This window comes from Lepisma saccharinum, chromosome 1 (assembly GCF_977018435.1).
Source record: "Lepisma saccharinum chromosome 1, izLepSacc3.1, whole genome shotgun sequence".
Classification (NCBI taxonomy): domain Eukaryota; kingdom Metazoa; phylum Arthropoda; class Insecta; order Zygentoma; family Lepismatidae; genus Lepisma; species Lepisma saccharinum.
This window is the reverse complement of record NC_139229.1, coordinates 146,388,250-146,412,539: the sequence shown is the minus strand read 5'-3', so window position 1 is coordinate 146,412,539 and position 24,290 is coordinate 146,388,250. Positions and strand designations below refer to the sequence as shown.

At 39.8% G+C, this 24,290-nt stretch overlaps 1 protein-coding gene across 1 annotated transcript in view; it reads left to right on the top strand.

Annotated features, from left to right (window-relative positions):
• The window catches only part of LOC146002263 (leukocyte elastase inhibitor-like), an 82,894-nt gene that overhangs the window by 10,759 nt on the left and 47,845 nt on the right, over nucleotides 1-24,290 (top strand). Inside the window, exon 3 of the mRNA XM_083139983.1 lies at nucleotides 7,794-7,973. Coding sequence (XP_082996109.1) covers nucleotides 7,794-7,973 — 180 coding nt within the window. The remainder of the gene's footprint in view (nucleotides 1-7,793; nucleotides 7,974-24,290) is intronic.

Here is a 24,290-nt window from a genome sequence, read left to right as displayed (position 1 = left end):
CTGGTTCTCAAGGATCACATCGTCAAAAACCACCACCGAATTTTCGAGACAGCAGTCTAGTGGTATCACTTCAGAAGCAAATATAGCTATGCCTAGTCCCTCGTACAGTTTCGACAGCTGGCGATACTTCGGTTGCTCCAAACTTTTGGAGAAAACATACAGGTGCCTGTTCTTCCAGTTTAACCAGTTGGGTGCAAGAAGAAAATTATCAATAAGCAACGTTGTTTTTCCACATCCAGAAGGTCCAACAACGAGGCATCGAATGTTGTCGGGTAGAAGCTCGCCATTTTTCCTATCCTGACGTTCCGATGGAAAATCTGGCAGTCGCCGTACCATATCCCAAGCACCCGTTACACAATCACCTCGTTTGCGTCTATCCAACTTTTTTCCTCGAGTCCCAGCCATTTCACCAACAGTTTGTCACCTTTTCTACGTAATACTTTTTCAATAAGATACGTGTCGGGGTATTTTGTTTTAGAAAGTTCCTCTTCGTAAAATCTTCCTTTCAGAATTTCGTCGCGATTATCTTTTATTATATACGTGTGACGGTTTCCGGGTAAGACTCGAACTACGGTGAAAAGTTCCGTACTCCAATTTTTAGTGAAGCCTTTTTCGAACGCACGCTTAAATTTACTGATTCTCACCTGATCTCCAATTTTGTATTTCGGTTTCTTGCTTGTAAATTTGTACTTTGGGCAATAAACCGTAGAAATTAAACGTCGCTCGTCAGATTTGTTGACGTCAGCTGGTTTCATGTTTATCGTGCGATGCAAACTGTGATTATAGCTGTTAACAAGTTCCGGAAGCATGTCGAGCCACTTGTAATTTCCCTGAAGCGTGAATTTTTTCACATGCGTGTTTTGAGAGTTCTGTTGAAACGTTCCACTATGCTGGCTTTGATGTGACTAAAGGTAGAGTAATGTTGAATATTTTGTTTTTGAATAAATTGCTGAAAGACAGAGTTGTAGAATTCTTTTCCGTTGTCTGTTTGAAGAAATCGAGTTCGCCTGCCACTTTTATCGAAAATAGTTTTGAATGCTTCCACTACACAGGTTCCTGTTTTTGCCTTGAGGGGTAAAGCCCACGCAAATTTTGAAAATGTGTCTATAACGGTGAGAAGATACTTGTATCCCTTGTTGATTTTATTTAAATTTTTTAAGTTGCCACTGCTCATTTCCACAAGGTCAGCTTTCCACAAGTCGTCTATGCTTTTGGTCACTACCGCCAGTCGTTTGTAGTTTCGCCGTGCAGGTTTGTGCAGCTCGTTCACAATAGCCTGCCTAGACATTGCCCGAAAATAAGAATATAGCTTGAATGGGATTTCTGGCCGCAGACAATGCCGGGTTTTCTATGTACAACTTGTCACCTATTTCTGTGTCGATAATTTGAGTAGCATCTTCGGCATAGACAGTTTCGGGGTGGGTGAAATCGACCAACTCTTCTTCTTCTTCCATTAGCATCACAACCCTTTGTGGGTTTTAGCTTTCTCAGACAAATCATTCCAATCTTTCCTCTTCTTTGCCATTTCTTTCCAATTTCTAACTTTGAGAATCTTTAAATCTTCGCATACATCTTCAATCCATCTCATCCTAGGTCTTCCAATTGGTCGCCTTCCCATAGGTTTCCATTCTAGTATACGTTTTATAGTTCTCATGTTATCCATTCTTTGTATGTGGCCTAACCACTTAATTCTTTGACTTTTGATATATCGTATAATGTCTGCACCATTGATTAATTTTTCTAGTTCCACATTATTTCTTATTCTCCATACATCATATTCTATCTGTACCGGGCCAAAGATCTTCCTTAAAATTTGTCTCTCAAATATACTTAATTTGTTTCTATCCTTCTGTGTTAGGGTCCAGGTTTCAGCAGCATATGTAACCACTGGTCTTATCATAGTAAGATATATCTTCATTTTTGTATTTCGTTTCAGAAGTTTCGATTTTAGCAGGGATACATTTGCATAATAGGCCTTATTACCTTTCTTTATTCTTTCGTCTATTTCATATTCTATTTTATTGTTTTCATTAAGTGTAGATCCAAGGTATGTAAAGTTACTAACACATTCAAAAGAGTAATTATTTATTAATATTGATCTGTTATTATTCATGTTTGTTCTATTAATATTCATGTATTTAGTTTTCTTTTCATTGACTTGGAGTCCTACTCTTGCAGCTTCCTCTACTAGACTTATAAACGTTTCTGAAAGAGCTTTCTTAGTTCTTGCTACAATAGCTACATCGTCAGCATATGCTGTGACTTGTTTTAGTCTAGTACTGATGTCTCCTCTCACATCTAATTTTTTAATCACCGAGTCCAAAACTAAATTAAATAATGTTGCTGAAAGAGGATCTCCTTGGCGGACTCCTGTCATGACATCGAAAAAGTCCGATCTTGCATTTTCAATTTTAACTGAGGCTCTAGTGTTTTGAATTGTCATTCGGATTAATCTTACTAATTTATTTGGTATTCCAATTTCTTGTAACCTTTGTAATATTGTTGGTCTATATATTGAGTCGAAGGCTTGTTTGAAATCAATAAACAAAACATGCAAATCTATATCATATTCATAGCATTTCTCGAATATCAAACGCATCATCAGGATGTTATCTGTAATACTTCTGTTATTCCTAAATTCACTTTGATACTCTCCTATAATATCTTCGGCATAATCAGTTAGTCTGATGTTAATTACTGCTGCAAGTATTTTATATAGGTTATTTAGTAGTGATATGCCTCTATAATTTTCACAGACTGTTTTATCTCCTTTTTTAAGTATAGGGCACACTAGTGCTATGTTCCAATCATTTGGCATTTGTTCTCGATTCCATATATTAATTATAAGTTTATGTATTCTACGATACATTTCTTTTCCAGCTGCTTGTATAAGTTCACTGTTCATATTGTCATTTCCTGGTGCTTTCATTTTTTTAAAGTTTTTAATTACTGTCTCCACTTCTTCGTATGTTGGTGCATCAACTAATATGTTTTCATTATCCTGCTGATTCATCGTATTCCAGTAGGGCACTTCTAAATCCTGGTTGTGTTGAACTGCCCGGAAGTGTTCTTTCCATCTATTCATTATTTCTGCTTGTTCAGTTAGGATTTGGCCATCTTTGGATTTTAAGTTTCTAGTTCTTGGTTTATACTGTTGTGTTATAACTTTCTGGGTTCGATAGAATTTTCTATATTCTTTTTTGGTGTTTAGTTCTTGTAACATTTCTATTTGTGTTTTTACTGCTTGGCGTTTCTTTTCTCTACACATTTTCTTAGCATGCTTTTTCAGATTTTCATATTTTTCTCTATTTGATCTTGTAGTTCTATTAAGACAACTATTTCTAGCTTCATTTTTTGCTTTAACCGCCTTTTTACATTCTTCATCATACCAATCTTCACTTTTTTCATATGCTTTGGTTCCTAAAACCTGATTAGCAGTACTATCTATGATGTTTCTTAAATTATCCCAATCGACTTCTACATCATCTTCTTCTCCTGCTTCATCGAGTTTTGTTTGTATTTCTTGTCTGTATGTATTTTGTATAGAAGATTTCTTAAATTTTTCTATGTTCCATTTCTTAGTTTTCTTGTATATTCCATCATTAACCATGCTAATCCTTTGTCTTATTTTAGTTCTAACAAGATAGTGATCCGTATCACAACTAGGTCCTCTATATGTTTTGACATCAATTATTAATGTAGCTCTCCTCTTATTGATCAGTAAATGATCAATTTGATTACATCGTTGTTCACCGGGTATTTTCCAAGTTCCTTTGTGGATTTTTTTATGCTTAAATCTGGTGCTACTGATATCAAGGTTTTGTAATTGTTTCTAGTTGTATCAGCCTTTCTCCATTGTCACTTGTTTCTTTGTGTAGGGAAAATCTGCCTGATACTCCACTGCTGCTGGATTCATTACCTATTCTTGCATTAAAATCCCCCAGTAGAATTAATGCATCATGTTTTGGTACTCTGTCACATACATCTGACAGTTCACTATAGAAATGTTCAATATCTTCTTTGTTTGTGTCTTCAGTTGGTGTATATATACATATAAAGGTCATATTGTTGAATTTTCCTTTTATTCTTAATTTACATATTCGGTCATTTATTGGTTCAAATCCGAGTATACATTTCCTCGCATTTCCAGTAACTAAAAAACCTGTGCCATTCCTTCCTTTAATTGTTGGATGCCCACTATACATAAGAGAGAATTCTTTCTTTTTGATCCATCCATCCCCATTCCATCTTATCTCTTGTAATGCTGTTATTTGCATGTTATATTTTATTAATTCGGCATAGGCAGTTTCGGGGTGGGTGAAATCGACCAACTCCACTCCTCTTATTTTAGGCTCGTCACTGATGTTCGTCACGGTCATGGTTGGTATTGGTTGCGTGAGGCAAAGACCAGTATGAAACCTTGACGAACTGAAGTGTGCCAGCGATGAAAAACTGGTGATAGGCTTTTGCAGGAGTCATCATGTAGAGTTAGGCACCCGGATGGAAGAGCGAGGAAAATTCCCTGTTTGGAATGCTGTACAGTTCGATGACAACAGTGGACTTGAGATTGTCGATGCTGGCGTTCAGGGTGTTTACATTGGTTCGAACCTCGCTCTCCACATTATCCAATCTACCGTTCACCGATTCCAGGTGTTCGTCGATAGCACGGACAACAGTGTCGTAATCGGGCTTGATCTTCACATCGACAATTAGCCTCTTGAATTTTTCGTTTAACTCATGTAGTTGGGTACTGAAATTGGTTGTGGCCGATTCCTGGCTCGCCTCGATGCTGCCAATTTGCTCTTTCACATTGGCGATAATCTGCTGCAGACTTTCCACGAGTGTCAACTTGGAGCTCTGGGTTGCGAGGTCGTGGACCTGGGTTCTAATTTCCGATGTAGCATGAGGCATGTAGCTCGCTGATGTTCTGGTTGGTGGGTAAGGTTGCAACAGACTTCCGAAGCAATTCAATTTCGGTTTGGATGTTTTTGATGTCGTCGGATTTGAGTATTCGGTTGAGAGCCCTCTTCACGCTTTTCAGTTCCTGGGAGGTAGGCAGGGTGGCCACCGTGTTTTGGAGCGACTCCAAAGCTTTTTTCATCGCGTCCAAATCTGAGGCAGCAGCAGCAGCGCGTATGCCTTCTTGTAATTGTGTTATGTCGTCCTGGGTGGGGGTGGATTGTTGCAAAGTTTCCAACTTAGCCTGTATGTCGTCGATCAAGTGATGAAAATGCGACAACTCTGATTCGGTGTTTAGATTTTCCAACTTGGTGATCTGCTGTTGGACGCTGGCCAGAGTATCCCTGATGCCAGGCAGTTTGGATTCCAGTGCTTCGTGTACGTTTGCCAGATCATTTTTGATGATAGCAAGAGCATCCTCAATATGGGCTATAGTACCTTGCAGCTTCCCGAAATCCTCGTAGGTCTCAAGTTGGAGTTTGATGTTGGCCACGCTACGGGCAATAGCATTCAGCTCGCTGGACGAAGGTAGATTGTCGATGAAGTCCTGTAGCGTTTGGAGTTTAGTTTTGACTTCGTTGATGGCTGCATGCAAAGCGTCTGTTTGAAGCTCAGCCTTGATGCTTTCCAACGTAGGAATTTCGAACGATTGAAACTATTCGTGCAATTTGGCAATACTGGCATTCACGCGATCGTAGTCATCTTGAGTTTTTATACTCTGGATAATGTTTTGCAGTTCAGTCTGGATGGTGCTCGTTTGGTTCTGCAAGTGTCGCTTCAGCTGTTCCACATCGGAAGTTTGCGCTTGCTGCAGCTTCACAAGTTCGTTTTGGAGCTTGCCTACACTCAGTGCCAAGTTGTCGAAGTTGTCTATTGACGCGAGGTCGGTGTACTTTTGCAGCAGCGATTTAAGTTCGGCGTCAATTTTGAGTACGGCTTCCAGGCACTGAGACTGTAGGCTAGCTATTTCTGACTGGAGGCTGGAATTGAGCGTGGACTGCAGGGCCTGCAGGTCGCTTCGCAACTTCTTGACCCTGACGTCGAGCATGAGAAGCTCGTCGCCGTGATCGTCGCGCTTGGTGTGGCCAAAAATATCGTTAGGCATTGTTACCACTGTGGTTATTTATTATAGGATAGGTGATTTTCATTTCTATGAAAAGAGGGATGAGTTTATCGTAGTCGTCCAAGAGCTCGACGTAGAGGCGATCGCCAGCAGACACATCGTACGTTGTAGTCGCATCCATCCTATCATGCTTGATGCGATAGATGTTCTTGCCAGAGGAAACCTTGGCCTCGGGATTCATGATGAACTTAAGTTTGCCGGAGATGGGGAACTGGTAATAATTCAAGTTGTTGTTGAATACATAGAAAATTTTGCCCACATCTTCGTCGTACTGGGTCAAAATGCTATTCAAGTGTATAATTAATAGACCGTTAAGTTTAGATAGCATGGAAGGCAGGAGTTCGTTGAAGCTCGATGACGTAGGCTGGACGGGCACTTCCATAGCTTGCTTCCTGAAGCCAAACAGGTTCATAGGCATGGTTATTTTATAGAAACATTTCTAGCTGTAAGATTAAAATTGGCCAGTGAGGAATTCTATCGTTTAGCTACTGAAACACCAGGAAGTACATTGTATAACTTCCGCCCCCCCCTCTTCCCCCATAAATCGCATTACATACGTACATACATGTGGAGGACCCGTGGCGTTACAAGAGCCCTGCCTCCCAATATTGCTTAAGATGTTTGGTTAGCATGCAATAGATCAGTATGCTAGAAAGAAATAGAGGGGGTAGAATCGATTTTTTATTTGCTAGTTGAATAGTTCTCGTCGAATCCTATCCAACAAACTTAAAATCATCATCCTAGCTCAAATAGGAGCCAAGAAAATCAATGTCTTGGAAAACGTCTTAAGATATTTGTCTTAAGAAAATTTTCTTGACAGACCGGAAGTAACATCTTGACATACCGGAAGTCGACTTTCTTAAAGATTAAGATATTTGTCTTAAGACGTTTTCCAAGACGTTGAGAAGCAACTAGTCAGTGTTGCCAACTCCTATTTGTAGGTTATCTTCGCCTGTAAAATATCATATGGTGAAATTTTCTTTGGGTGGGTTGGCAACACTGAGACCCACTTGATGGCTCAGAAGCGGCTGATTATATCTACTAAAGAGGTAAAGTGCTCCCCTGTAATTAGAACCACGCCATGAAGGCGTATAGGGGGTGTGGGGGTAACGCCCCACACTTTCTTGATCCGGTCGTGAGTGGGGGTGATGTGATCAGCATCACGCCCTGACCGCCTTTACCCCCCAGGGTTTCCCCCAGGTACCCATGTTATTCGACGCTGGGTGGGCGCCGGGACCGCTTTCAACGTTAGAAAAGTTCCCGGATTTGAACCGGCGGGGGATCGAACCCGGGACATTTAATATTATTATTATCATTATTACTATTATTACTATTATTATCATTATTATTATTAGTAGTAGTAGTAGTAGTAGTACGTTTATCCTGGTACTTGCTCCCACCCCACCCCCCCAGACAGAAATTGGTGGTTGCGCCTCTGTGGTTGTGAATTACAGAGAGAGAGTCGACCCGAAATAAATTTACAAAGCACAGGTCAACTTCTAATTACTGGGAATTATCGTCTTCGTTTCACGTCCGTTCCCCTCTCCTTAAAAACTCCCTGTAAAAAGAAGGAACAATTATCACAGTAAATAATTACAATATAGCTTTTTAGAATAAAATAGAATCACGGAAAGATTCAGACTTCACCTTCGTCCTGAATTAAGAACTAGGAAGGATTTTGATTAAATTATTATTTTACTATCTTTCACAGATTCTGGCATCTGACGACCAAAATTTGGTGTTTTCTCCCTTCAGTCTGCACACAGCTTTATCTTTGGTATACATGGGAGCAAAGGACCCTACTGCCCCGGCAATGCGGCAAACACTAGACATTTTGGATACCAATGAAGACGTCCAGGAAGGGGTAAAAGAATTGCTAGCCGTTTTGAATGTGAGTTTAATTCCTTATTTACTTGTTTTTCTTCAGTACCTGCTAAAATTAATAACTCTGGTTTATACTTTCTTTCACAAGCAAGAGGATCCATGCTTGGAGGAAAAATTACTAACTTTTTAAATGCAGAAAACTAAAATTGGGAACCGTCAAGATTACTGTTTTGAGGTATTGGGGATTGAAAACATAGTTGTGCGGATGTTTGTTTAGGAAATTAAGTAAAAGACAATTCTTCGGCAATCTTGTTTACTCTACACCTGAATTTCAGAAATCGTCACATTTTTTTTGGAAAACTCGTCTAGAAGGAAAGAGACGGCCGAGCTCGGAATCTGCTTTAATCGACATTCGATGTTCGGAATTGGCCGAAATCACCACAATGGCATTTTAGTATTTGTATTTTCTTTTGTTTCACTTCGAATTTCTTGGTACTAACTCGATGAGTTGAATGATGATTACGATTAGATGAAATTGATGAAAGAGCACTTACAATAATACACCCACACATAGGTCAAGACTTACGGCCAAACCTTCGTTAGAGACATCCTGAGGCGGCAATAGACACACACAGAACATTTCTGTGCATAAATATGTTGTGTTCATATTCTCTTTTATATAATATGCAGATATCAGAAAAAAGTAGTAAAGGCAAATGCATTGCAGATTTGACATGTTTCATGTAGAACAGACATATTAAACCAACCCTAATTACTGCGAACTCTTATCTTTCTAATCGTTTATATTTTGTAGCACATGCGTACAGGGGTGCCTACTTGTCAAAATTATTGGCGAGGCTCTAATCACTGAAATAAATGAATGAATGACTCACTCCCTCCCTTTTTTAAAAATAAAAATTACTTCTTCGTATAGCAGTTTTTAAACAGCTATTATATTCCTCATACAAATGAAATGTAACATGAAAAACGTGTGTCTGCTAATTTGTTTTTTAGATAACAATTAACATATTTATTTCAAAGTAGGCTATGTATTTACATTAAGAGGCCAACATAACAGTTTTATGCCGACCTCGGTAGCCGAGCGTGTTGGGTGGTCGACTCAACTCGCTTTGATCCGGAGATCACTACAATCAGCATATACAGTATCGCAATAGTCAAGATGTGAGAGGACCAAAGCTTGTACAAGTCGTTCTTTAATAACAGGCGGAATATTTTTTTTTTTGATTTGTTTAATAGTTGTAAGGAAACATAGGCTTTCTTACATATAGTATTAGTATTACATATAGATTATATTTACAGATTTAGAAAATGGTATGCATGCACCGTTTGGTTGTACAGTTGGTATATTAGCCGAATTTATACGTGCTAAAAGCTGACGTGATCCAATTAATATGCATTGTGATTTATTGAAATTTATATATAACCCATGACGGGCAGCCCAATTATTAATATTTGACAGTTCCATGTTCATCAGCTCAATTCCACGTGATAAATTCGACAATGAACGTGATATATAACACTGAAAATCATCAGCATACATGTGATGTGTAAGATTTCTTATGGTTCTTGTTATATCGTTTACATACATTGAAAATAGCAATTGACTCAATACACTACCCTGAGGAACACCAGAGTCTAAAGATTTCCAGTCAGATATACAGAGTAAACTTTACAAGAGAAGCAAAATAATACATTAGATCCTCTTAAGCAAAATTATTTGAGGGGCTCTGCCCCAACATCATTAACATTGGGGAGGGGCTCGGGCCCCCCAAGCCCCATGGAGTCGGCGCCTATGCATGCGTACAGTCTGAGAAAAAAATACCTGGGCCACGGGACGTAGAATTTCGTAACGTCTTAAAGCCTGTTGTTTATGCAACCCAAATAACAAAATATTCGCTTAAGTTTGCCTGGTGATTCTGACTTCTCGGGAAGGATTGAGCTTTGATAGCATGAGTCACATGACTCGTGCCCCAGCCACAACAAACAGCTGGGTGCTACGATGCCTCCAGAAGAAAATTTCAGGAACTGGTTTCTTGACAAGAGCTACTCGTAAGGAAATACTATTCTATCAAGTGATATTAGAGTCATTGTCAAGAAGGTTCGCTGAAATGATGGTTCTCATCACAGACCACATGCCACACGTTAATTGTTTAAGTCTAGTTCATGCACTGGACCTACAGATTAAAATGGGATTCGAACCAAAGCCTCTCTACTTGGTATTGAATTCGGAAGCCTTTCATTACATGGCGAAGACGTTACTACTACGACATCAGAGAGGCAATGGAACCCCTTGAGAAAGAGATAAGCGAAAATTGCTACCTGACAAACCATATTTGCCCGTAAATTTTAAATATAAGACAATATTTTGTACTGACAGTTTCGAACCGTGGGAGAGGCATATATTTTTTTGTACCATCGTCCATTTCACGAGTTTATAATTCTTCCTCACCGACACGAGTAACGCGAGTGGTAGAAGAAAAGCGAAGTAAAATAACTGAAACAGAAATAAAAGGAAAAAGCGAAATAAATTTTATTCATAATATTCTGCAGTCACTTGAGTTGTATTCACGGGATGCTATCTTTAAAGAAAGCCGTGGTCTCTTCCTTGTCTCTTTCGCTTTCTTTGTGCTCTTGCTTCCCCCGTCACGATTGGTCTAAAACTAATTAATGCGACGTTAATTAAACAATCCAAACAACGAAACAATGCACAATCAACTGCACAAGACAACATTCCAAATGTTTTCGAATCGGAAAACAATTGAGATGCTGTAAAATGACTTAAGATGCAGTAATAAAGTGGGAATTCGGTACCGTATAGAATTAAATCGGTAGAGATGTTCGATTTGATTGGATGTTTGTTATTTAGATTTGCTATTCTTTCACTTTTGGCAAATAGCGACGATGAAGATGAGTGATGCTATGATGAAATTGATGAAGGGACACTTACCAAGGACACCCACGCTCAAGTCGAGATTCTAACCAGGGACCCATGGCATCGTAGCGCGCTGTGCTAACCACTCCTCCATGGAGTGGACATTATAGCATATTTTGTGTGCTCAATTGGGATCAATCAATGGAATGAATAGGCATATTATATGATTAATAAATTCATATCATAATACCACGTCATATTATTCGGCACGAAGTAACATCAGAGACATTCAATCTTGCATTTTTGCCTTTCAACTAATTCTTTGAATTCAGGTTAATCACAACAATAAGATAAATTATGAAGAAAATGATAGTGAATGTGGGATATTGACAGTTATTACGAATTTCCTGAGAGAAACAACATTAAGCAGGCTCGGTGGTCAAGCTCATTAAGTGATTGACATTCGATATCGTCGCCAAAGTTCCCGGTTTTGAGTACCGTCCTTGTCGGGGGTGTTTGACTATTTCGTCATCAATTTCGTGTAATGGTCACTCGTCCTTATCGTCGCGATCATCGAACAGGGAATAAAAATTATAAAAATAAATACGATGGAAGAGTACTTATTTCATCTCTCACGAAATCTCCTACAAAACCGGAATATATAAAATACATGTATATTCATTCACATACATTTTCGATTTCTATATTTAACTAGTCGAGACCGAGAACGGGACAGCAATTTTCAATTCGACAAACCGAGAGGCGGAGAAACTGTCAAGTCTCGTTTCTTCTTGGCACCTCCGTAATCGAGTTGTTCTGTTTGTCATTGGCTTTGTATTGGCAATTATTGTCATTATTCTTCCCCTGCAGGTAAACCATAACGATGAATTATGATGAAATGAAGCAGATAAAAGGGCAAGAACAAGAAAGTCATGCCTGTTCGGGACTCCAACCCAGAACCTTATGTAACGAGATTTGAAATTCTGGAGAAGGCGTCCGTGTTTCGCTTGGTTTTCTCTTTCCTCTACTTCTCTTATATTATCATACATGTATAATAAAAATGGATCTCATACGATATGTTGCGATTCATAATTGTGCTGGTTAGATGCTACAGATGTGAACTCCAACCTGCAATATATTATTCCCTTTTGTTTCGTATCTGGTTGAACATGAAATTTTCTTACACTGTGACAATTTCTTTCTTAGTTTTGGTTTGGTGCACAGATATGCTAATCTGGACTCGACCTTCAGTTTAAAGTGGGATACTAACCACTATGTGCATCCATCGTGTATCAAACCCGGGATCCACTGATTACAAGGCGACGACGTTATCACTACTCCATCGAGGAGGCCCCATGACAAAATGTTATTCACTCGATCTCTACCATAATTTATTTCAGCATTTACATTTTCGTTTTCTTCTTCTTTTTTCCTTTTGTTAACTACTCTTATACAACTCTTTTTGCGTCTTCGAATTTCTTCTTGTTTCAGGAAAAAATAATACATGCAGGCTCTATAAAAATCCCCCGTTCAAATAGATAAAACGTTCACTCTCGAGAACTAATTTACATGTTTATCACTAACGTAACCATTAGGAAACTATTGAAATGTTAACTGATATAACTGCAGATGAAACAATACTTACAGCCACTAACGAAATATCTATTCTTGTGTAGCCTCACAGACAACAAGTATCTGGTGAGTCATTCACTCTTGCTGACTACGGGCGAAGGTCACTGAACTAAAGGGTGGTGGCAAGCAAGCAGGCTTGTGCTCTACCAAAGACGAGGTCACGTGTTCCAGTTATCAATGGCGTACGAAATAAGGAGGAACACAGCTATCTGACGTATGTTTTGGTCCCGTCATTGCACGTAGACAGTGGCGTATGCTGGTTCTAACGAGTGGGTAATCTCCGACCTTTTGATCCTCAAACTCCAAAAGTTTCCGTGCAATTTATGTCACGCTCCATATTGGATTTAGGAATATTGTGTCGGAATGTTTGTCTTATTGCTACGATCACAATCAATTAATTCTCGTTATTGCAGTTTACTATACGCGTAGAATTTCAAATAGTAAAACAAGACAGTATTATAAAGCTATAAAAAAACAGCCTGTGAAATATAAAAATGAAAGACGTGCACTAGTGAAATAAAAACCCGCAATATTAATTTAAGTGCAAAATTCAACTTACTCCAGGACCCGATTACTTGTGCTGTACTACATCCAAAGCACGCTGTTTGTCCAGTTGCACGTCAATACGTGTCTGGGCGAAAGATTGCAGCTTAACAAAGGAAGTTATGTGACTTTTGGATTTTTCATGTTTGGCACAAGTGTTGCAAAGATTACAGTCACGCGTCCATACATTCTTTTCAGCCCCGAAAAGTAAGCACGGCGAACAAAAATGCAAAGCTTATTAACACTTATACTTCCTGTCAACCATGGTGTTTTGTCATAATTTGCTTGCGAAAATGCCTCACATATTCCCGATTTTGTCTTTGTGTGTAGAAATAAGTTCAAGCGATGACACTGGCCTACCTGTATTAACAATTTGCAACTTCTCCTGAAAAGATCTTGTTCCAAAAGGTTTCACCAGCAAATCTTGTATCACATCCATTACCCTTTAACACAGCACTATCACGACAAACACTAACACCTAAATAAATAATAAACACGAAGCACAGCACGAAGCCAACGACTACACGCATTCAGTTTCACGCGCCAAACTTCTGTTGTTGTGTTCCTGGCTCAGAATGAAATTCCCTATGAATAATAAAAAAAATCCCTTTCCGAGCTCGAATTGACAGGTTTTTAAAAGTTCGAATCATTGCAGGTCAGAGTCAGAATTTTAATTCGGGATGAGGATCATCCCTTATTATCAGCCGCCACATAAATTTGAAACAGTGGGGTTAGAAGTCCTGAAGATGAATCTCAGATTATTAGAACGTATTAAGCAAAGTGTTTAATCCTGCTAATGAAGTAAAATGAATTACCACTATACACTTTTTAAATTAGATATTTGTAGGATTTCGGGGAGGGGGGTTTCCCTTTAAAAAAATATTCAGTTCCGTGAGATAAGTATTCTCGCTGCTTTTGAAGATTAGAGAGGAGAAACAATCACTATTTTTGTAAATACAAGGATGGGGGGAGTCAGCAAATAGGTGCTTTAATTGCTTAAGCCTTGAATTTTAATTCAGTTTGCTTCATCTTCAATATTTAAGCTTTTCCCTTTTGATAAATTTATGTTCAAGTAACAGAAATCAGCAAGACAGAAGCAAATGTAAAGTGAAAATTAGCGTAGAATTGGTTTGCCCATGTTATTCAGTTTTCCTGTTCTTCGCACTCTACCGGGTATGTTTTCCCTAGTTGAGCGGAGGGAACGGAAAAGGCTCTCAAGGTTGAGAGTGCGACCGGTGGACTCTCACAAGAAGGAGCTTACCCTGGGCACGGAATCACCGCGCCTGAAAAGCAGTGTTTCCTCCCCCTCTTTCCTTTCTCCTCCCTCCTCGCCAAGGGTTGTAAGGAAAGCGGGAGGAATGACGTCAGGGTGAGATTCCCTGAAGTCATTCCACCGGCTGGAGAAAGGTTCCCGGACATTCGGTGGCAAACGATTGGAAGTATTCGCGCGCTGGAAGCAAGGAAATGTATGCATCGAAATTGCTTTGGAAGAATATTGCGAGGAAATGTATATATATATATATATATATATATATATATATATATATATATATATATATATATATATATATATATATATTAAAAAAAAGAAATACAGCCGGGTCATCTGCGATTACCTAGATGACCCAGAGTATACGCCGCTGCACGTAGAACACTTTATCGTAGTGGCCTTGAAGTTCCCTCAGGGCACTCCTACGTAAAGGCTTCTGAGCTAGAAGGATATCTTCCCCATTGAGTGGAGGAAAAGTGGGTGCGTATAGAGGTCCCTCAACTTTCGTATTCTGTTTCATTTCAGAACCCGTGCTGTATCGTCGACTTAATCCAATCTATCCGATGTAGGTTTTAGGTTCTGTTTCTGTTCGGTTATTTCATGTTGTCTTACTGCTTATGTTATTCGCGACGAAGGCTCTGGATTCGATAATCTGGACAATAACGGGATTGTGTTGGTTGCTTGATTTGGTGTCTTAAGTTCACTTTATGTCCTGTTAGGCTAATCGTGAATGGACCTACAGTTTAAAGGGGGATCCGAACCACTATGTTCCTCCACCGAGTATCGAACCCGGGATCCCTTAATTACAAGGCGCCCACGATCCCACTCCGCCATCGGGGATTGTGTTCGCAACGAATGAATCAAATTTGAGTGATATGATATGCAACCATTGGAAGACTATTGAAAGAAAAGCTACGGGAACCTGCCAGTTTTTCTACTGCAGACAGGAAACCATAAACATGCAAGAGAAGCTTATATTCTATGAAACCTGACGCTATGTGCTCGAATACTGGCTATATATAATCCATAGAGGCATAGCAACGTTAAACAACCTCTTATATGATACATATAGGTTTAAAAAGGTCGAAATACAAAGATTGTGTGCGCCTCACTGATCGCGTAGTGGTAAGGCCTTGTAATCAAGGGGTCTCGGGTACGATACCAGGTGATCGCACATAGTGGTTCGGATCCCACTTTAAACTGTATGCATTTCAGATTAGTCTATCTGTGCCGGTGACTCAGTCGGTAACGCGTCTGACTACCATGCTATAGGCCCCGGGTTCGATCCCCGGCCGGTTCAAGCCCGGGAACTTTTCTAACGTTGGAAGCGGCCCCGGCGCCCACCCAGCGTCGAATGACATGGATACCTGGGGGAAACCCTGGGGGTAAAGGCGGTCAGGGGCGTGATGCTGATCACATCACCCCCCACTCACGAACGAATCAAGAAAGTATGGGGCGGCGTGATGCTGATCACATCACCCCCACTCACGAACGAATCACGAAAGTGTGGGGCGTTACCCCCACACCCCCTATACGCCTTCATGGCGTAGCGCTAAGCACAGGTGAGAACTTTACCTTTTTTTTTTTTGCATAAAGTGGACTTACAACAAAATTTAAAATTGCGATAAAGATTATGATAAGGTATTAAAGAATTGGGTCTAACACATTTTTTTATTGTTTACCAATGACCTTGTTAACGGTGGAAGCGGTCCCGGCGTCTACCCAGCGTCGAATAACATGGGTACCTGGGGGAAACCCTGGGGGGTAAAGGCGGCAGGGGCGTGATGCTGATCACATCACCCCCACTCACGACCGGATCAAGAAAGTGTGGGGCGTTACCCCCACACCCCCTATACGCCTTCATGGCGTGGTGCTATGCACAGGGGAACACTTTACCTTTTTACCTTGTTAACTAATATTCTTAATTTCAGTTTCAAGATGAAATCGGCTACGAAATAAAAGGAGTGGGTTCATATTTCTGTTACGAAATTCCACTTTTGTAGTAGACCTGTGCCACACTAAGATGTGACATAATAAACAAATCTGAGACACTTTCAAAGTATTAAATTGCTATCTACGTATTTGGGAACAATCTTTCAATATAATACTTTTTTTGGACGCGTCAAATCATAGTATTTAATTCCTGTTTTAGCAGCTTTAAGAAACCTGATTTTTTGGGGGGGTTACAAATGCCCTTTCTGCTCCCGTCAAGTTACGCCTATGAAAAAACAGGAATTCAAAGTAAAAGACTGTCCCGACTAAATCGGGAGACACGTCTGATAGATTTACAATTGGGAAAATCATAATTAAGCGTGTAGTTGAAAACAACCTATTTTCATATATTGCATGCAGCTCTACTTTTTCTGCAATGTGGATCAAGAACTGGGGACGTGGAGAAGCACAACACTCCACGTAACCAATAGTCACGTGACCCTCTTTGCTTTCCTGTCATGTTGACCTTCGCGTGGAACACATTTCTCGGTGTTAAGACAGGCAAAATCACCCGATCATCGAAGGGTGCAATATGTGTTGCCTACCCTCCTGCATTACTTGCTCCTATTAAAGCCTTATGGGGAAGAACTTTTTTCCATGACTGTACATGTATAGGAGAGATTTAGACGTGTAATTTCTTACTTAAACCAGTCTAGACTGTTTGAACAATTTAGAAAGAGCTTTCTATTTTGTAGTTGTCTTATGTTAGAGTAACCTGGCTACTCTGCCACTTATTTCACGATCACGATGAGTATGAATGATGATTAAGTGAAATTAATGAAGAGACACTTGCAACGCAAAAAATGTTCCCAATTGCATAAATTTTCACCGAAGACTTTTTTGGCACCGTATTTCCATTTCTTCCTAATCATTATTTAAGTTTATTTCGCAACGAAAAATACAATGTAAAATATCATTAACATTTAGTATTATGGCAAAGAAAAATATATATATATTCGGATTCTGAAGAATTTAAATTCGTATTCGTAAAATTTACTCTTCGGATTTCGGAGGCAAAACGGATTTCGGATGCAAGGCGGATTTCGGAAGCAAGACGGATTTCGGATATAATACGGATTTCGAAGGCAATCAGGATTCATAATAAATGTTGTTACATTTTTTCAGGTCGAATGTGTTAATGAAGCTCTTAATGTGCTTCATTTTAACTTTCGTCTTCTTATTTCACGATCACGTAGGAACATTGCGTTTTGGTTGTATCCAGAGGCGTCCGGTCATCGGGAGATGCGGCGATGACAAAGTAAAATAATAAAAAAAATTGCTATTTAAATATTTTAGAGAAGAAGTAAAAAATAAATCAGAAGGAGAGTCCAGTCCTACTCCTCGTCCCCAACCATCCCGCTACGTTTTCTGTTGAGTGCAATGGTGTCAGGCAGGCTAAGTCATCGCAGCAGGTTTGCGAATCCAAGGTCCTTCTACCGGTTTTCCCCGCTCTTGAAGGTCTCGTCATAAGGGACCTTTTTTTCACCCCCCTTCTTTACAAACATGGCAGGGTTTCTGTGACGTCATCAAGATTAAACTTCTCAGAATGACCTAAAGCATGCAACGCTCTTGTTTTTGAGAGAAATTCACATTGAAGAGCATCGCAACGCAACTTGCACAGAATACATGCAGTAATGGTACATAGAAAAAAAATATAAGTAAGCAAAAGCATAAATTTCCCCACGGTTAGTGCTAGAAAGAACTGGAAAAAAAGCAGTTCTGGATCCATTGTATTTTCTTCATAGTATTTCTCCTTTTCAATTATTTTTCGATCCTGTGGTTCAAATATTGATTTCTGAAAATAATGTTCTTGCTTTACACAACACGAAGTACTTCATGTTATTTTGTGTTTACTATGCTTAGGGAGGCCTCCCTGATGGCGCAGTGGTTGCGTCGTCGCCTTGTAATCAAGGGGTCGCGGGTTTGATACCGGGTGGAGGCACATAGTGGTTCGGATCCCACTTTAAACTGTAGGTCCAGTCCCGATTAGCCTTACTGTGCATAAAGTGGACATAAAAACACCAACTCAATCACATCAAAACTATGCTTAGGAATGACAAGACTGATCAAGATTTTTGTTCTCGAGGTGACAGACATACTTACTTAGAACCTTTTCCCTAACATATCTTACTTTCTCACCAGGGATGGTTAAAAACATCAGGACTCCGGAAAACTTAAAATCTCGATTCGGAAATTTTACTACCCGCATTTCGGACGCAATCCGAATTTTGGAGAGAGAGGTTTAACAATTTTTCCATTTTTCGGGTAAAATTTAAGAAAGTCTAGTCTTCCTTATTTTACGATCATATACTCTGTAGAAAAAAAAATTGGCCATCTCTACTTCACACGTCAGTACGAACACTGTCATCATCATTATCAATGTAGGAGTCCCCCCCCCCCCCCTACACGTTTGAAAGATTGACCCTGACGTTTGGCAAGCCTTCTTGTAGAAGGCAACGCGTTTTCGGAACATCTCTGAGGTGTTCTTATGCGCAAGTTGAAAGCGAGTCGCACAGAAACCGAATCAGCTGGTGAGGGAGTTGCAACGCGTGACTGTTGGCGCGTGTTTACAATTCTCAAGCAGCGTTGCAAGTGAACAAAAAAACAGTGGGTAACAATGACTCAATGCAGAATTGTAGAACAACAAAAGCTCACTAGCGAAAATAGTACAATAAGCTTACCTTATGTGTTGTAAATACTGCAAATACGATCAAATGAAGAAACCAATGTTTTATTCCAGGTCTTCTATGCCGTCAAGTTCGGAACCTGAATCGGACATTTCGCAACAAGAATCTTCTGCACTTGACAATGAATCGTCCGCACTGTTGCTTGCTACTGTCGCCAACCCTGAAAGCCAGACGCTCTATTTCTGGTTCCAGCAAACCCTCCGTCCGAATGTATTGTTCCTCAGTTTTTCTAACATTGCTGCAACATGACTCCCATTCCTCCTCTCCAATCACCGAAAACGCTTCCTTACAAAGTTCCCACACATCATTTAATTTGAAAGTCACATTGCGATTTGCAACCCATTGTTTAGAAATGCCCCAAATTTTCTCTATAGCATTTAAATCGGGATGATATGCAGGCAAGCGAAGGACTGTGTGGCCATGTTCATTCATCAGTTCATCTAAAATGTAGGATTTCATCTTCGGTTTGTGCAGTTTTATGAGGCTGTATAGTTCAGGCTTGAACATATCGTCCGTAAATGGTATATTGTTTTTTAATAGCCACTCTCGCATTTCCTTTTTCTTGGTGTTAGACGAAGGGCATCTTTCTTTCTGAATATTGTGGTAGGATGCGTTGTCGATTACGAAGACGGAATTTGAGGGTAAGTTTGGAATGACCATTTCTCTTATCCACCGCATGTAATTGCTGGAATTCATCTCCGAGTGGTAGTCTCCAGTTTTCTGATTGGATTTAAATATCAGAAGGGCGTTAGGGATGAACCCCTTGTCGCTGCCTGCATGGACAATAATGAGACGTTGCCCTTTGGATATTGGAGATTTCAGGCCCTCGAGACTATCGTCGCACCATGTTTTAGTGGTTGTGTGGTAACTATGGATGTATGTTTCATCGGTATATACAATAGGACGGCCTTCCCGACGATATCTACTGATGGCCCGTAAATAAGCAATCCTTGCATACCGAATGTCATTCCTCTCAATAAGCACACGTCTATTAGTTTCCACTTTCTTCCACCTAAACCCAAGTTTTTTGAAGATCTTCAATAAACTGGTTGCCTGCCCTTTATATCCGATGGTTTTCCTTAATTTTGCAAGCACAGATTTTACTGTTGGGATTTGCCTGTCTACGGTGTAAAATTCATTAATTGTTCTCCGAACAACGCACATGTCAAAATCATCTATATCTGTACACGGTCGCGGACGATTTTTATTTCTACGGGGCGTACTGTATGATGACGATGATCCAGCACGAACCGCCGAACTTTCCTTCTTAATTGATTTTACCGTACTTAAAGATACACCTGTCGCAGCACAAACACGGTCAATAACTTTTTTAAGAGGCAACTTTAAATCATTTTGGTCAGCCTCTTCTTGCATGAATTGCAAGACGTTTGCCACAACTTCACGCGTTTGTCCCCTAAGCGTTCTACGATAAACTTTGGAATGAACAGGAGGCATATTTTATGTGAGAAACACACTACGAAATCGCACTTCCATACACTCAGCAGCACGCTCAAGTCTAGCACCAGATCCTCGCACCTCGGTATCACTTTCACGAATGATTTCTGAGCATGTCGTTCTGCGCAACCTGCTACGCCGTCAGAAGGAAGAAGACCATTTTTAGGCTCGCTGACTAGCGAAGCAACAGAACTCAGAGATGTTCCGAAAACGCGTTGCCGCCACTGGTTGTATCCCAGTATACATTTAAATTCAAGTCCGAATCAAGCTAGAGCTTTTTACCATTGCTTGTAATGCTTCACTTGGAATTTAAATACATTATTTTTACAAGTAGAATTAGTAATAATTTCCATGGTGAGCCGTCACTGTGTTAGAACAATTCAATACGAGAGAGTTGGGTAAAAATGTTGACGCCAAGCAATTACTGGTACTTGAATAGTTAGTTTCTGCTTGAAATCTTCTTGCAAACAAATTACACATGTCGCAGTCTTGTAATCAAGAGGTCCTGGGGTCGATACCCGGATCCCACTGTATGCATACATATTTAAACTGTATGTCCAGTCCCGATTAGCCTTTTTGCTCATAAAGTGGACTTAACACAACAACAAAGTACACACAATCAATGATCATTAATTGTAATGAAATAAATATGTGAAGACTTACATGTATTTTATTTATGTTTCATAGATTTAAGCTTCATAGAATAATATTGCTAAAAGAAAATAATAAAATGAATCAAAACACTGAAGTCTTCCTTGTCTTAGGCAATTCCATGAAAATTCTTTTACCTTAGTATCCAGAGAAAATACATATTTGATTTGGAAACAGGGTTGCCAAATTTAGCAATTTCCTCTCTCACACACACACACACACACACACACACACACACACACACACCAGTGACGGCGCCAGGGAGGAGAAGTGACTGGCGGCGGAAGGGGGCGACAAAATATTGTTAGGGGCTGTCACATTAAAACCTGAAAACACTGTATATAAATATAATATATATATACAAATATATAATAATAATACTTATAATAATAATAATTTAATTCAAAGTGGACTCTTACTGCCTAAATGTAGTTCTTGATTACGAGCTTATCTCCATATGATTCCCTTTAATAAAGGCATTCATTTATTTTTTTTATTCGTGGGAACTGCCGCAAGTTGAGTTGTTTCTAGTGGCCTATTTCAGTATTGGAAGACATATATAATTTTATAATTCATTGTCTTTCTTGAGATGAAACTACTGATATAAATATTGAAATTATAAGATAATAATATAAATTATGAAAAGAATGTCTTGAAGAGTTTAATTTTCTTGCAAAATAAATATGACGTTGGAAGAAATTAATCTTCTTAAGTACGAAACAACGAGAGTCACTTATACACTATGTGGAAGAAAGTCATTGGACACCCGGTTTCAACTCTGAAACGAACTCCTCATGGAAAAGATACTACAGATGGGTATATGTACGGCAGCAGGAGGCTTCTCAGATCATTCGCTGATAAAATGACGGACCGGAAAGAGCTCAGCATGTTTGAAAGAGGGATCATAGTAGGCTGCTCTATAGGAGGCATGACTATACGTTGCATAGCTGATGCCGGACAGGTCCCCAAATCAACTGTAACTTTTTCATCAAGAAGTGGAAGGAAAAGGGACACTGCAGCAATGCACCACGAAGTGGAAGACCCACGAAATTGGACGACCGGGACAGGAGAACGCTGAAGAGGGAGATTTGGAAAAACAGGACCTGTCTGATTCATTTGATTGCAGAAGAGTTTCAAAGTGCAGCCATTTTGACTGTTTCGACCAAGACACTTCGCAAGGAGGCCCATGCACTTGGTTATCATGGTCGAGCCGCTGCCCACAAACCCCTGATGATAAAAAAAAACAATAAACGGCAGAGACTACGCTGGTGTAAAGAGCGGAGAAACTGGATGGTGGAGCAATGGTGGAAGGTCCTATGGAACGATGAATCACGCTTTACACTGTTTCCATCAGATGGGAGAGTGTGGGTATGGCGATTACCCAGAGAACATATGTTACCCGAGTGTGTAGTGCCCACAGTGAAATATGGTAGTGGTAGCATCATGTTCTGGGGTTGTTTCAGCTGGCATGGCGTGGGTCCACTGGTACCGGTGTATGGCCACATGATGTCTGCATCCTACCGAGATATTCTCGACAACTCCACGCTCCCCACATTGTGGCGTTTCTATGGAAATGAAGAATGTGTGTTCCAGGATGATAATGCGACTTGTCATGTTTCCAGGGCTACCATGGAGTGGTATGCAGAAAATAATGTCACCCGACTGGATTGGCCTGCTCAGAGCCCTGACCTCAACCCTATCAAACATGTATGGGATGAACTGGAGTGCCGATTGAGGTCGAGATCGCCTCGCCCTTCTACACTTCCAGGGTTAGTGACTGTACTGCAGGAGGAATGGCGGAATATCCCACTTCGTGTACTACATGACCTTGTGGCCAGTTTACCATGACGAGTGGCTGCTGTTATCACTGCCAAAAGCGGACCGACCTCCTATTGATTGCAAAAAAACTGATGGTATCCGCTGACATGTGGTGTCCAATGACTTTCTTCACACATACATAGCGTAATTCAGGGGCATTTGTAATCCCATGAGTTTTTGAATGAAGGGAATATATGACTACCGGTAATACGTTGCTGGTTTGGTACACAATAACGTATTGCTAAGTGTTTTGTCCGCAGTTGTGGCAGAAGGCCTGTGTGACGTCATAAATCCAAGATCGCTGTCGCTTCATTCACTAACTAAGAAAATTATAGATAAATGTTTTGTTCAGAATTAAAAAAGAAAATTGATTCTTACAGTTTTTTTCATATCTCGCATTATTATGGAGATATATCTAGTGAAACTATTTCTTGCCCTTTTCTGCAAGGATTCTATGCATATTTTACACTTTACTTGACATTCTGGCATATAAAGAGGGGAAATTACTGCGTGTGATATTTTGTTGATGCCTACTATTGTGGCGTATTGTCTGTGTGACATCATACATCCAAGATGGCTGCCTTTGCAGACATTAACAAACAAAACGACCATATCTCCTTAACTCTTTAGGAGTAATTTTGACCATTTGTAAGTTTGTTGGGTTTTTACACAAAGGGAAGACGTGTATGAAGGATGCTTTCATTTGGTGGCATGCAATCATGTATTACTACAGGTGTTTTGCTGGATAATATGTCAGAGACCATGCATGACTTCCCAAATCCAAGATGGCCGCCTTGGAGGTTCTGCACATGAAATACTGGCCATAACCTAATTTAGAGTTCGTTTATCAGATTTTTCCAGAGACACTTTCTGTTAATAAATAACAAGTGAAAAATATTAATTATTATCATTATAATTACTATTATTATAAATATTACAGTAAAGGAGTAATAACATCGCCTGTGAATTCCGCATTGTCTTTTGAAATTTAAGCAGCTCACCTGTCATCAAGTTTGAGAGTGGTTGTAATCATTTGTGAAATATCATGTCATCAATATAGTCACTTTATTCAAATTCCTCGTAATTCTGATCTGAGTCTCTGTCCTGTAAGTCATTGTTTTCACACTTTCTTCATCTGCACTGCAAAGACACAGTTCAGTATGTCCCAGCATATGCATGAACATTTCCTCTTTCCGCAACACACATGTCAGCTGTAATCTTCTCTGAAGTTCTAGGTAGTGTGAATATAACAAGAATGATCTCTTTGTCATCCTCATTTTCTTCTTTCTCCATTCAACAGCCTATTGGGCTGGGTAGATTTGGATGTTTCTTTTCTGCTTTTATTTCACTCCAATACTTGAAAGTAACTCCTCCTGGTGAAGGATGTGAGGGGCACTTTGGCGGCAGCATTCACACTATCTCTTAATGGTATCCCAGTTTGTG